This window comes from Phocoena phocoena, chromosome 13 (genome assembly GCF_963924675.1).
Source record: "Phocoena phocoena chromosome 13, mPhoPho1.1, whole genome shotgun sequence".
Classification (NCBI taxonomy): Eukaryota; Metazoa; Chordata; class Mammalia; order Artiodactyla; family Phocoenidae; genus Phocoena; species Phocoena phocoena.
In genome coordinates, this window is record NC_089231.1 from 40,989,869 (window position 1) to 41,003,399 (window position 13,531).

Below are 13,531 nucleotides of genomic sequence, written 5' to 3' on the forward strand. Positions count from 1 at the left end.
AATTCTTTCAATTCTTTGCTCCACTCTGTCAGTTATAAAAATATTTGTCCCTTAATACAAGCTTTTTTTTCTATAATTTCAGGTTTGTTTTCCTCTTAACAGATGTGATGTTATAAAAACCCATGAGAGATTGTAACAGTGATGACTAGTTTAGTTCACTTTCAGATCAAATACTTTTCCTGAAATTCAGAGAGCATCAGCTCATGAGAAAAAATTTCAGCGTATCACTATTTACCATACATCTATTGCACATATGGGCATAAACAAATGGAGAAAGACTGCCATATGCTTATACAGAGTTGGGAAAGGAAGCAAGAAATGAGATTCCATAATATTTTTGAAAGACGTTAGATCCAACTGGAAATTTTAAAGATTCTACAATGCGTTACATGTTTGATGTGGTAGGTGATTTAACACAATAGGAGAGTCTGGCCCTAAAAGAGCTTGCGATTCCCACGGGAGAGACACATTCAGAAGGCCTAACTGAGGGCTTCCCTGGTGGCGCAGTGGTTGAGAGTCCACCTGCCGATGCAGGGGACACGGGTTCGTGCCCCGGTCTGGGAGGATCCCACATGCCGCGGAGCGGCTGGGCCCGTGAGCCATGGCCGCTGAGCCTGTGCGTCCAGAGCCTGTGCTCAGCAACGGGAGAGGCCACAACAGTGAGAGCTGAAGCCCTGTTCGAGACACTATGTTATCAAAAGTCCATATTCATAGAGCAGGTTAAAAAAACAAACTGCTGGAGCTCAACATACAAGGATGCTATTGTGGGCTGGAGACTTTGGAAAGGTTTTAGAGGAGGGGAGGTAGAGCTCAAGATGGTTCCTGAATCAGGATATGAACACATGGAGATGAGGTCGGGAGGATACTCCAGCAGGAAGAGGGTCGAGGGACCAATGGCAGAGAGGAGTGAGTGATCATGGTGTAATCGGATCTTGTATTGACCTGACTGGGCCAGTGGAGTTTGTGCTGGGTTTACTGGAAAGCAGGGTCTATACCTTTCCTCTTTCCCATTATATGACTTCTCTAATTTTTCAGTAAGTAAACAGAGAGATTGAGAATTTGCATCCTGCAAAGTTTAATGTTTAATTTCATTTTCCAACTACCATGTCAGCTAATTCAGATCCCCAGCTACAGCCAAGCAGTCCATGAGTGAAAATCAGAGGTGATCTTTAGAGCAGTGAGTGGATCTCAGATCGTGGCCTCTGATTCCATGTGTCTGGAGTTCAGCCAGGGCATCCCTAGGTTTCAGTAACTCCTTAGGTGATTTTGAAAAAGAAGGAAATCTGAGAACCACTGCTATGGAGCACGGCTTAAAGTAGCAGTCCCCAACCTTTTTGGCACCAAGGACTGGTTTTGTGGAAGACAATTCTTCCGCGGATGGGGGGTGGGGAGGGATGGCTCAGGCGGTAATGAGAGCGGTAGGGAGCGATGGGGAGAGGCAGATGAAGCTTCCCTTGCTTGCCGCTGTTCACCTCCTGCTGTGCGGCCTGGTTCCTAACAGGCCCCGGGGGTTGGGGACCCTTGACTTAAAGGATGGAGTTAGATGAGAGACAGGAAGAAGAGGAAATTGATGCTCATTTGAGTCAGACAAATTTATTTTAAAAATATCATGAGAATCCCAAGAACACTGTGGTGGAGAAAGCCACGTGCAAATTAGCCAGTTAAGATTTTTCAAGTATATACTTTATGCCCTTATTCAGGTCTTTGATCATGACAAAGTTGGTTTAAAAAAGCTGTTAGGAACTCAGTTAAGTGCTATGCTTCACCAGGGTTAACAAATGCATTTTGATGTGATTTACACTGAAGATATTAGTCATCACTCACATTAACCAAACACTGAGTTCAGAAAGAAAATGTCAGCAAATGACAGTTTTCAGACTTGATCTCCATTAGTGAGCCATGAGCTATATACCTTTCTAAAATATGAATCTAAACAACATCTGAGTAGCTCACCAAATTATTTTCTGTTCCAAACTCAACATCTTCCTTGCTCTCAACATATGCCTTTATCACCAAGATAGTTCTCTTTGTTAAGGATCTTTGGGGAGAAGCATCATTTCTTACAAACATAACATTTTATTTTCACTTTAATTTCCTGGTTAAGGTGGATGATATAATAGACTTCAGGAAAAGGTCTACAACGTATTTTTGGTGTAAAATCAAACTGAGTATCGTGCTGGTCCTCAAAGGCCCTGGCAGTACATCCACTGCCTATCAGGAAAATGTATTCAGTTTTCCTTAAATTGTGTTTGCAGACTTCCGTGATTATTCAAAATGAGGCATGATAATTGTTGGCTCAATAGATGTCAGACTGTAAATGAAATTTAACCATGTTCAGTTGAATAAGCATTTATTAAGCCTATTAGTTTTCAAAGTATTGTACCAAGGATTGTAAAAATAATAAGAGAAGGTAAATGAAAAGAAATATCTGAACAATGATTAATTTCTCACCGTCAGTGTTAAACTTTGTTCAGAATATATTTAATAGCCTTAGAAGCAAGAAAATCTAGTATCTTATCTCCCCTCTGGGTAGTCATTTTAGATTTCACTGGATAACTCTGCATAGGTTTCTTCAATGTGCCCTAACTCTATCCTACATTCTACTGCCCTATTTTGGGCTTTTATTGACTTTGAATTAGATTTTTACAGCAAGTCTCCAGTTTCTGCCCTAAGAAATGTTAGGACAGATGGAAAAGGGCACTTTTTTTCTCCAGCCTCTGCGGGAGTGACCATCACAACTTAGACTTTGACCGGCTCAGTGTAGCTGCAACCAGACATCACTTGGCCTCAGGCTCCCGCCACGGACCTCCGAGGACGTCTCAGCACAGATACCGGACACTGCCTGCCAGCCTCACATGTGCAACCCAGAAGCTCGGGGGCGTTAAGTCCTGTAGGCTGCCCTTGGCCAGTGCAGGACAGAGCAGCTGGACTAGTGCCTCCTCCTTGTCAGCTCTGGATGGACAGCTCTGGGGTGCATTTCACAAGCTTCCTTAGAAGCGCCAGAATTGTCTTTTGGCTTTCCTTTCTTGTTCTGCTCTGTTCTGCTCTGGGTTCACTCTCCAAATGAGCTACTTCCACACAAGTCTTGTTGTGGAGTCTGCTTTCTGGGGAAACAGACGCTAAAGCACTGATTCTAATCAAGTCCCACCCATCACTGATTGAACTCTCCCGGAATAATAAACAAGAAGAAAATGATTATGACCATGTTTGAAGTAGATTCTGATTCTATTAGGCCATACGAATTTTTCTCAGTCTTCTCCATGATATAACATCACCATCTTATTCATCAGTGTTGAATTTGAAAGCTAAAATGAATCGTACTTGATCTTACGTTGAAGTTCATTATTTTTCTGAGAAACTAAGTTAATTAAGGGCTGGTGCCATTATTATTAGCTTTGCAGCAGGCCTAGTGGTCCACATGCTTGCCTTTTGATGACAAGTCTTGACAGACATCGTGGGGCAGTTGACTGTTTACCACGGCAGTCGGCTAATATTGGGCAGTTAGAAGTGGAGTTCTCAGTTATATGATTTTATCTGGTGTTTTTCCAAGGGAACCTACTTGGCATCTATGCTCTCCTCACCTGCAACAAACAACTTTACAATTCCTGATAGAAAAGGAGATAAAGCAAAAGTCCTAGCCCAACACCATGAAGGAATAAAAATACCTACAGACTTACAGCTACTGAATCCATTTCAGTAGCTATAGATATACTTGGTTTCTTTCAACCACCAAACTTATAAGTAATTTTGTTTCTTCAGAAAATGACAATTCTCTCAGGGGACCGACAGGCTAGATATGTTTATTACAGCAAAGTTTTTGGGTGTATCTACTATTTGATATTAACAAAATCAGAAGCTTTGAATAAATAGGACACATCATTAGATTCTAAACTTGAGGTTATACTAATACTAAATTTGTACACTAAGGAATATTACCATACTTTCCCTCCACCATGGTCTAAGCATAATGCTTGGAACCTAGCACATCTCAGGGCATATTTGTTGAATGAATGAATAAATGTGTGATTGTTAATAACAAGGACAAAATGCCAACAAAGCTTCACTGAGGAGTAAATCAAGGTGGCATCAGGAATGACTTTCCAGCAGGATAACAGGTGTGGTTATGTGGGAGAGGCCATTCTTCCATCCCTGTCCTCCCTACTGTCTTTTGTTTTCTCTCAGTGTTCACCAGAGCCCAGGGCTCCTGGGAGCCAGACTGCGGGAGAGCACACCCCCTGGGTATCTTTTCATCGCTCTGCTGACTGGCTCTGGGCCGATCCTGCAGGCTCCCAGGAACAGAGCTTAGCAGAACGATAAGGGAAGGTCATTCATTGCTTCTTGCTCTGGCCCTCTTTAGATGGGGCTGGAGAAGCTTGAAAGGCAATCCTCTCTACACGCCACTCTTTCCCAACTGACTGGAGCACTTAAGATGATGCTCTTTCCTAAATTGTGAGAGTAAAAATGCTTAGTTAGCACAGCTTCCTGGCATAAAGCAGAAGCAAGACAGAGGGAAGGAAGATGATGCATGTTACATCCAGACGCCTGGAAACAAGGCTACAGGTGTCGGCTTACTTCACAGGCTGTACGTGCAGTGGCAGCAGCTTGAGCAGACAAAGCTTCAAGCACTCTATGAAAAAAAATTCTAGGGCTTCCCTGGTGGAGCAGTGGTTGAGAGTCAGCCTGCAGATGCAGGGGACATGGGTTAGTGCCCCGGTCCGGGAAAATCCCACATGCCACGGATCGGTTAGGCCCGTGAGCCATGGCCGCTGAGCCTGCGCATCCGGAGCCTGTGCTCCGCAACGGGAGAGGCCACAATAGTGAGAGGCCCGCGTACCGCAAAAAAAATTCTAACAAGAAAACAAAACCCTGACCTTTAAGATCTTCAAAATAAAAGCAATTAAAGGGAAGAAGTAGCTTTAATTAAACTCGTATCACAAGCATCAGGGCTTTAAAATCATAGCTTTTCTCTACCAGAAGTTTGCCCTGATTAAGGGGAGACATTTTTGCTGTCGGTCCAGCGTGCCCAGAGGGGAGCAGTGTTTCCACCGCCTGGTGCACGGGCATCTTTAATGGGTTTGTGTTCTGCTGCCACCACCAAATTCCCCACAGGGAATTCTGGGGAACATTGTATTCTAGCATGATCCACTTGTCTTTATTCTAAACAAGTGTCTAGAATGATTCAACGTCAGGAATGAAAATGCGTGTCCAACACATTTGGAACAATACAAAGATACTTATGCTCCAAGGGTTTGACATCTGTCACTTATTTCCCTGACTGTGAACCTTCCTGCTCTTCCTTCTGACTCCTTGAGTGGAGAGAGTCCTTCTATCTTTCTCTTTTAAACACATCTCTTTGGGGGGGAGCTATTTCTCTTGCCTGCGTTCTTACTTTAAACTTCGGGCATTGTGGAAGGCAAAATCCTAGGATGCCCCGCCTCGCCCCACCCCAAGGTTCCTGGCACCCGGAGTGCACATGCCTTGTCTCAGTTATTCAGTCAAACACTAATCCAGGTACTGCTGTGGGGAATTTTACAGATGTAATTAAGGTCCCAAACCAGTTGGCTTTAAGATAGGGAGAGGATCTGGGTGGGCCTGACCTAATCACATGAGTCCTTTAAAAGCAGAGAGTATTTTTCTGGTTGGTCACAGAGGAGGCAGTCAGAGAAACACTTGGAAGAAGAAGAAGACATTTGAACTCTGAACGGCCTGTGGGGAGCCATGTGGCAAGGAGTGTGAGTGGCCTCTAGGAACTGAGAGCTGTCCCCAGCTGACTGTCAGCAGCAAATGAGGACCTCAGTCCTTCAACCATAAGGAAATGAATTCTGCCAACAGCCAGTTCACTTGGAAGAGGACCTGGAGCCCCAGATAAGAACCATAGACCCAGCCATCATTTTGATGTCAGTCCATGAGACTCTGAGCTGAGAATCCAGCCATGCTGCTTGGGTTTCTACCTACAGAAACAGGGTAATAATAAATGTGTGTTGTTTTCAGCTGCTAAGTGTGTGGTCATTTGTTATGCAAAGATAGAAAACTGACACAGGCAGCCAGAAATCCACACACTTAAAAATGAGGCAGAGATGAGGAATATGCTGGTACACTAGCTTGAAGAAAAGTGAGTGGGATATTAGCATTTGTTAATGCAGGCTACTTTTGCAGTGTAAGACTAGTCACTTGGCTGGTGAAGAATGAGTCTAGTGGGGCATATTCGTTCATTCATAGGAGAGCATTTATTCAGGTACATAGAGAGCATTAACTCGGGTTAATTTTGCAGTGTTAGAGAAACATTTAGGTAAATAGATAACTGCATTTTTTTTTTTTTTTTTTTTGGTTCACAAGAAATCCTGAAAGAAGTTTAGAGATGTTACAGACAAAAGCATGTGTTCTGACTTTAAACTATATCTGAATGAAGGATACTTTAAAAAAATGTTTCATTTACTAGAGGAAAGATATTTTGAGAAAGCCAGATGCAAACGTATACCTTTTGTCCTCTTTTTCTTTTAAACAAAATTTTAATTCAATTTGAATTGATATGAGTGATAGAAAGAAAACTCAGACTGTAACCAGAAGAACTGGTGCAACATCTGCTGTGGGTGTGGAGGAGAGGATCCTCTTGCCTCCTTATTTTTTTTCCCCACTATTAAACAGGAGGGATTAGAGATTTCTGATTGATTTCTCTTGTTGCCTTTCATTGTTCATGAACTTACGGCTGCGTTTCGTTGACTCCAAAGTAATTTCTGAAAAAAGATCTGCTGACATCACAGGGTATCTGGGTCATTTACCATGTCAATGCTGACCGAGGAAATAATGTTCTAGTAGAAGACGGTTATTTGTTCAGAATAAAGGCTGAGATGTTGCCATTTTCATACATGCTTATAAACGGTATACAGGGTTTTTATTTTGTGGAAAGCCACCAGGACACCTGGAAGCTAAAGAGAAGGCTGCTGATTAGGAAGGAATATTGGGAATATTATTGTATTCTCCCTTCTGTCCCACTGCTCCTAGAAAATAGAATAACTGAATTTTGTCCCCTAGTTTTTAGACACATTCATTCCTTTATTCTGTTAGAGAATGTGCTAGCCATGACAGGGGAAGGAAGGCAAGACAGGGTACAAAGATGAATGGTAAAGGGAAAAGCTGATTCAGAAAATAGAGCCTATGGAGAAAAATTGAAGAAATGAAGAATCTTTTGCCTGAGGAAAAAGAAGATGGGCTTTTAAAAAAACCTTGAAGTATAGTTGCTGACAATATTATATAAGTTATAGGTATACAATATAGTGAGTCACAATTTTTAAAAGTTACATTCCAGTTATAGTTATTATAAAATATTGGTTATATCCCTCATGTTGTACAATATGTCCTTGTAGCTTGTTTCATGCATAATAGTTTGTACCTCTTACCCCCCAGCTCCATATTGCCCGTCTCCACTTCCCTCTCCCCCTGGTAACCACTAGTTCTCTGTATCAGTGAGTCTGCTAAAGATGGGCTTCTTACAACTTTTCTTTTCTAGCAGAGGTTGGTAAATGTTTTTTGTGGACCAAGAGGCACCACCATATTATATAGTAGTACTGTGTGGATACTATGTAGAGAAAACAAGTTTCCACAACATTTTTACTTATGAAATTAAAAATATAATAACTGAGCCCAAGGTTTTAAAAATGCACATCTACCGATGAAAAGAATAGAATTATTTTGGGGAGATAGCATTTTGCTTATTTGGGGTCACAAGTTAGTGTTCCCTATTATCAAATAGGTTGCAAATACTCATCTGTGAAAACTATTCTTAGTTCACAGTCTATACAAAATTAGATGCTGGGTCACATTCAATTCACGGGCCATGGTTTTCTGGCCTCTCCTTTAGAGTGTTTTAGAACACTGACAACGAGTTATTCTCAGCATCCGTCAGGAATTGTATTAAATGAAATGAACACGAATGTCAGTGATAGGAATCAATATTCTAGAAACAGAGTAGGCAAGCGCTGTGGGGAAGAAAATATGGGGAATGAACTAACTCTTTTGGTCTTTGAATTTAGACAGAAAAGAAATCTAAAAATCTATACATTCCATGCTATACCCAGGCAATATTTATTTTTTCTAGGTGATAACTTTACAAGTATCAGTTTTTGTGTTTTTTCTTCCATTATATAGTTTTAAAGCTTACTTTTGTTAATGTACAAAATAAATTTTACCTGTAAATAAGGTCTGGACCTAAAAATAAACAACCTGTTCTAAGTTAAGGTCTATTGATTTCCATGAAGTAAATACAATGTAAGAGTTTTCAATAAAACAATGCACTTACAAGCACACTTTCTGGATTTTTTTCTTATTTCTTTTATTGCAGAGTAAAACTCCATTATTAGCTACCATAATTTATTGTGGGTGAGGTTTTATTGCAGACAGAAATTATCCTTCTCTAATACAGGGGTGTATATTCAATGTTGATTCATATGTCACAACCACCAGTGCTTCTGGCTGTCTTCCTAAAAGGAAGACTTCAACTGTGATGAAGATAAACCAGGCTCAACTGTGTTAGCGTTTTCCAAGTACCTCAACATCACAACTGCTACATTTTTTGTCAGGAAGGAAAACTCAGCAAACACATATAGTACTTGCATTTAAGCCTTCTGATCAAGGTAGAAACAACTTTAAAATGAAACTTAATTTTAGCAGAGCACTCAACATATGCTGTTCTTCTGCCTTGAGCCTTACTTTTGTCTAGTTTGTATAGAATGTAATATCTTTCCTCCTTCTAAAAACGTATGATATTTATAAGGTACATTGTAAAGCAAATAACACTTCCCTAATGCCTACTAATTCTTTAAGGCTCCGCCCTTTCCAGGAAACTCCTGTCCGCAGCCCTCACACCCAGGTCAGGTCACTGCCTTCTTGGTGGTCCTACACTCTATGTCCTTATTCCTAGCATTATACTTCCACATTGCTTTATACGTCTGTTTAAAAATCCATCTATCTAATTAGACTTTGGGCAAGGTTAAGGCAGAGATCACATCTTATTCACCACTGTTCTATCCTTGGTACCTAGTGCAGTGCAAACCTATAGTAGGAACTCACTATAAGCTTCCTAAATTAAGGGGTAAATGAACTGATGCACTGAGGGGCAACTAGACAAGGTTGGATCAATGCTGCTTTCCAAGAAGGTCACTGTTTTCCCCACTATTTTCCAAGAGGGTGAATGAAACTATGACATAATTCTGGATATAGAATAAGGATGAGGGCCAGAGAAGAACAGGTAATGGAAAACGAGGTGCCCAAGAATGAGGAAGGGGCTTTGTCAGAGAGTAGGAGGAATGGGAAGTGGCCTGTGGGTTGCTGGACCCAGTTAGGGCAAACAATGTGAGCCCTTTGTAATGTTGGCTGCAGGGTTGCCAAATCGATGTGGGTTTTTTTCTTTTCTTTTCCTTTCCCTTTCTTCCTTTGATCTTTCTTTCCTTCCCCCCTTCTTTACTTCCTTCCTTCTTTTCCTTTTAATTAATTAATTTGCTCCTCCTTACCATTTTGTAATGTCTTTTTAAAATTCCCCATCTCTACTGAAAGTAGTCTAAGGAAGGCTCTGCGTGGCAAAGCTTTAAGGGGACAGAGCTCCCTCTATGTTGAGGGCCACTGGAGTGGTAATGAGGAAGGAAAATGGGAGGATCCCATCACTTTTTCATTGCTGAAAACACAGAAATTCTTCCTTTTGTTAAAATATGGGTGATAGGGGTGAGGGGAGAAGGAAAGATTTTCTTCTGTGGGAGCATTTTCCTTGTCCTTTAACACCAGCCCCCGAAAGGGCTTTTATGACTTATCAACACCCAGGACTGCAAGTACAACCCCAGATTCCTTCCCACATCTGTACTGTTCTTCTCACTGCATTTTGGGGGACTGGTTTAGCTTCCTGTGAGGAGTCAACACACATCTTTGATATTTGACCCACCTACGTTTTTTCTCCCTTCTTGTCCTGCCCCATTTCTAGCTACTGGGGCTAGAGAATAAGCTGTAACTTGAGGAGCAGCCGTGCCCTGCCCACCTCCACAGTCATGATTAGCTGTAAACCCAGGAGCCTGCGGCTGGGGGGCGGGGTCTGCCCAGGGCCCCAAGAAGCATCTGCAGGAGACTCTGGGAGGGTAGAGATGTGGACATGGCTGATTTCTACGTTCACCAAGTGCCTAGTCCCTCTGCCACATATTCAAGAACTATGTCTATGGATGCAGGAGAACTTTACGGTTTTCATTTTTAAAATTCACCTGATACTAATTAGAGAATGAGAACAGTTATTAATTTTTTATAGCAGTCAGTTTTCAAAAAAGGAAAGAGTAAGCTCATATAAATGAACTTTGAAGCAATATATTTTCCAAGAGAAAATGGATGTGATAATCTAATGGAAGCATTGACCAAGGAATGTAAACCTGCTCACTGTGAATAGTGAGCTAGATTGCCGCTTGCGTGTTAAAATTTGGGAAAAAGTTGAAGCAAGTTTCTTTGTTTCTTTAAGTGTTGTCTCTTCTCTTGTTATTGTCTGATGTAGGCAAAAGTAGTTAATACTCTGATACAAAGGGCTAATTTTTGTAGTTTCAGAAAGTAACTTAAATGTGTTCCAGGAGTTTGTAGACATTTTCCTATATTTGTAAAGGAAATATAAGGAGGATTTAATGTTTGATATTTTCTAAAATCTTTGAAACGATTTTGATGGCACTGCATTTATAATACCAAAGGTTGAGAAAAGAAGAAAACCATCCATCCAGATTTAAACCATTCCAAGGGCAGGATTATATACATATCCAGAGGCTCATCCATTCCAATACTTTAGCAGCTGAGCCATTAAGCCTTCAGAATTACTTGGGAATAGTCTTTCTATTTTTATCAATACTTGCAAGAAAGCCTACTTTTAATAAACTAAGTAACAAATGTAAACTATAGGATTCATGAGGGTAATTAGTCCAAACAGCTGGCATACTTACAATTGCATTTCTTCTGAACAAACCTCAGCTTGCATGCTGTTCTGTAGGTGGAGAGTCGGATGCGATCCAGATCTTGAGCCCCTGGGGGGAGAAAATCGTACACATGTGGTGTGCCATGCGTGTGGAAAGAAAGTGATAATGTTTATAAATAAAACAACTACAGATCTAAACTATACACTTCATTTGATTTTTATCGTTATTAGAATACAAGTTTAACTTTAAGACTTGAAAAGGTCTGTCCCATATTCCTCAGGTTCTGCGGGAAGGCAGCACGTGTATCCAGCATGGAGATCAGGTTACTGACTATGTTCATGGGCCATGGAACACAAACTCAGCCCTGTTGTGTCTACTGCTTCTGAGAACAGTCTGCTCAAGCTGTGACTTAAAACAGTTAGATGATGCCAGGTAGTAACATCATCAAATAATCATTTTAAGTGGTCACTAGAGCATGGCTGTGAGGTGAGCACAGGCTGAATGCTGGTCATCTTTTCTTGGTGACTTTAGGCCAATTGTTTTTAGAAGCCTCAGTTTTCTCACCTGGAAGATGGGACTGACAACAATATTACTACTTATTTCATAGGATTGTTAAAAGGATAAATGAGCGCCTATAACCTACAGCGCTGGGAACACTGCCTGGCACACAGTAAGTGCATCGTTATTATTCCTGTCTATCTTGCAAAGCTTCCTGTCAACCTCAGAGGAGACTCCTTTCTAAAAAACAACCCCTGCTATTTCTGACACTGTGGCTTCCAGTTCCTCCCTAACATGGCGTGTTCCCCACATTCTTGAACTACTTTCCTCATCCACTCCTCTACTCAAGAATCCAGCATGGATTCTGATGCCTGCAGCACCAGGGCTGAATGTTCAGCTCAGAATCCAAGCCCCTCTGCAGGCTCTTTCTATCCTACGTACCCCACCCCACAACATTTCCCACTGCTCTCTACCCCCGAACCTCTGCCGGGCTTGGGCCGGTCTCCTCACCATCCCCTGCAGATGGGCTGTTTGTTAAATCGACACCTGAGTTCCTGGCCATCCTCCCACCCTCCTCTGAATGGGCTAATTTCTAGGACAGAGTAGACTTTCAACAAATGTCTGTTCTTCTCTACTTCTAACTATTTGGCTCTCTTCAAGCCCACGTTTATGGTTCATAACAGATATTAAGGCATATGGCTACATTTTGACATGTATTGAACCTTCTTTTTACCAGTAAATGTGCTACAGAAATGCTTTAGAAGAGTTAGGGCAGCAAGTAAATGAACCGGCCTAGAAGAAATTATATTAGGAGGCCAATTAAGTGCTTTCCTAATGAAACTTGGGATCAATTAGCAAGTGTCCCTCACTGAGAGCATTTATCATTCCCTCACCTCAAACTGATCTCTTTAGATTCATAAAAAATACTATCAATACTTCTATTACTCTATGGTGTTATGAGGCAGATCATTAAACATTCATTCTCATGAGAGTTTATTACTTGACAAACAGACTCATTGATACTGAGTGCTCGAAGGATCAAAGAGGTAGGACTTACCCCCACCCAATGCAGGAATTTGCCTAAACATGTTCTCAGTAGACGGACATTTATCCAATGTCCATGTAAGATTATTTCCAACGATAGAGATGATTATAATTTAGTGAAAATATATGAGCTTTAAAGTCAGTAACACTTAATCTTTCTCTTCCTTGGTGTTTGAACTTTGACAAGTTTTTACTTGCCATCCGATTTCTTCATGTACAAAATGAGGATAATAGTATCAACTTTACCAGCTGGTAACCTCTGTGGCTGGTACCTAGTGAGCACTTAATAGCAGACAGACCTCCTTATAACGTTTCAGGTATCATTTCTGAGCACCAGTAAGTGATAGAAATTTCTTTTTTATATTTGGGCTTTAATTTGCCTCCTTGTAACTTCAATCCGTTTGATCTGGTTTCCCTTCTGGAGCCATATAACCTTTTCTCCCTGTCTATTATAAACCTGATTAATTTATTCCGCAAAGATTGGGAAGCAGCTATCATGATCATCATTAGCATCTTCATTAACATCTGGACATTATGTACAAAGGTGTCTGTCATCACAGAGTTTAAAGTTTAGATGGGGAGGTAGCTTATCCTTGACCTTCTTAGGTTGAAGATGTGCAAGTCCAAAGTCATTTCAAGTATCAACACAATGTCTACCACAGAGCACGACACATAATGGGCTTCAATACATGGATGCTGCTATTATTCTCATTATCATCAGACACGGCTTGGAGACCAGACCCTTAAACATTCAAGTTATCCTGTTCTACGGCTGGCTAATACCTCCTTGAAATGACATATACAAAATTAACCCAAATGCCACAGCTATTGCCTTACCTGTATGGAATGTATAGAATACAATAGTTACCACCATTGATGAGGACATTTACTGATGCAATTTTTTCATAGATAGCTCATTCTTCTGGCTCTTATTAAGCTAGCAGTTCATTAAAAAAGCTAGCTTTTAAAAATCATATGCACTTTTATTAAGTTAGGGCTTTTCTATTTTCTATTTAAATGCTTATTTGGGGGCTAAAGGTAGGACTTCATATTTAATCTTAGTT

The 13,531-nt window shown here is 41.0% G+C and overlaps 1 protein-coding gene across 18 annotated transcripts in view; it reads right to left on the minus strand.

Annotated features, from left to right (window-relative positions):
* Window positions 1-13,531, minus strand: part of DTNA (dystrobrevin alpha) — a 288,661-nt gene that overhangs the window by 102,889 nt on the left and 172,241 nt on the right. For all 18 annotated transcript variants that reach the window (XM_065889316.1, XM_065889317.1, XM_065889325.1 and 15 more), the window contains one exon: window positions 10,953-11,033. In XM_065889316.1, the coding sequence (XP_065745388.1) occupies window positions 10,953-11,033 (81 nt within the window). The remainder of the gene's footprint in view (window positions 1-10,952; window positions 11,034-13,531) is intronic.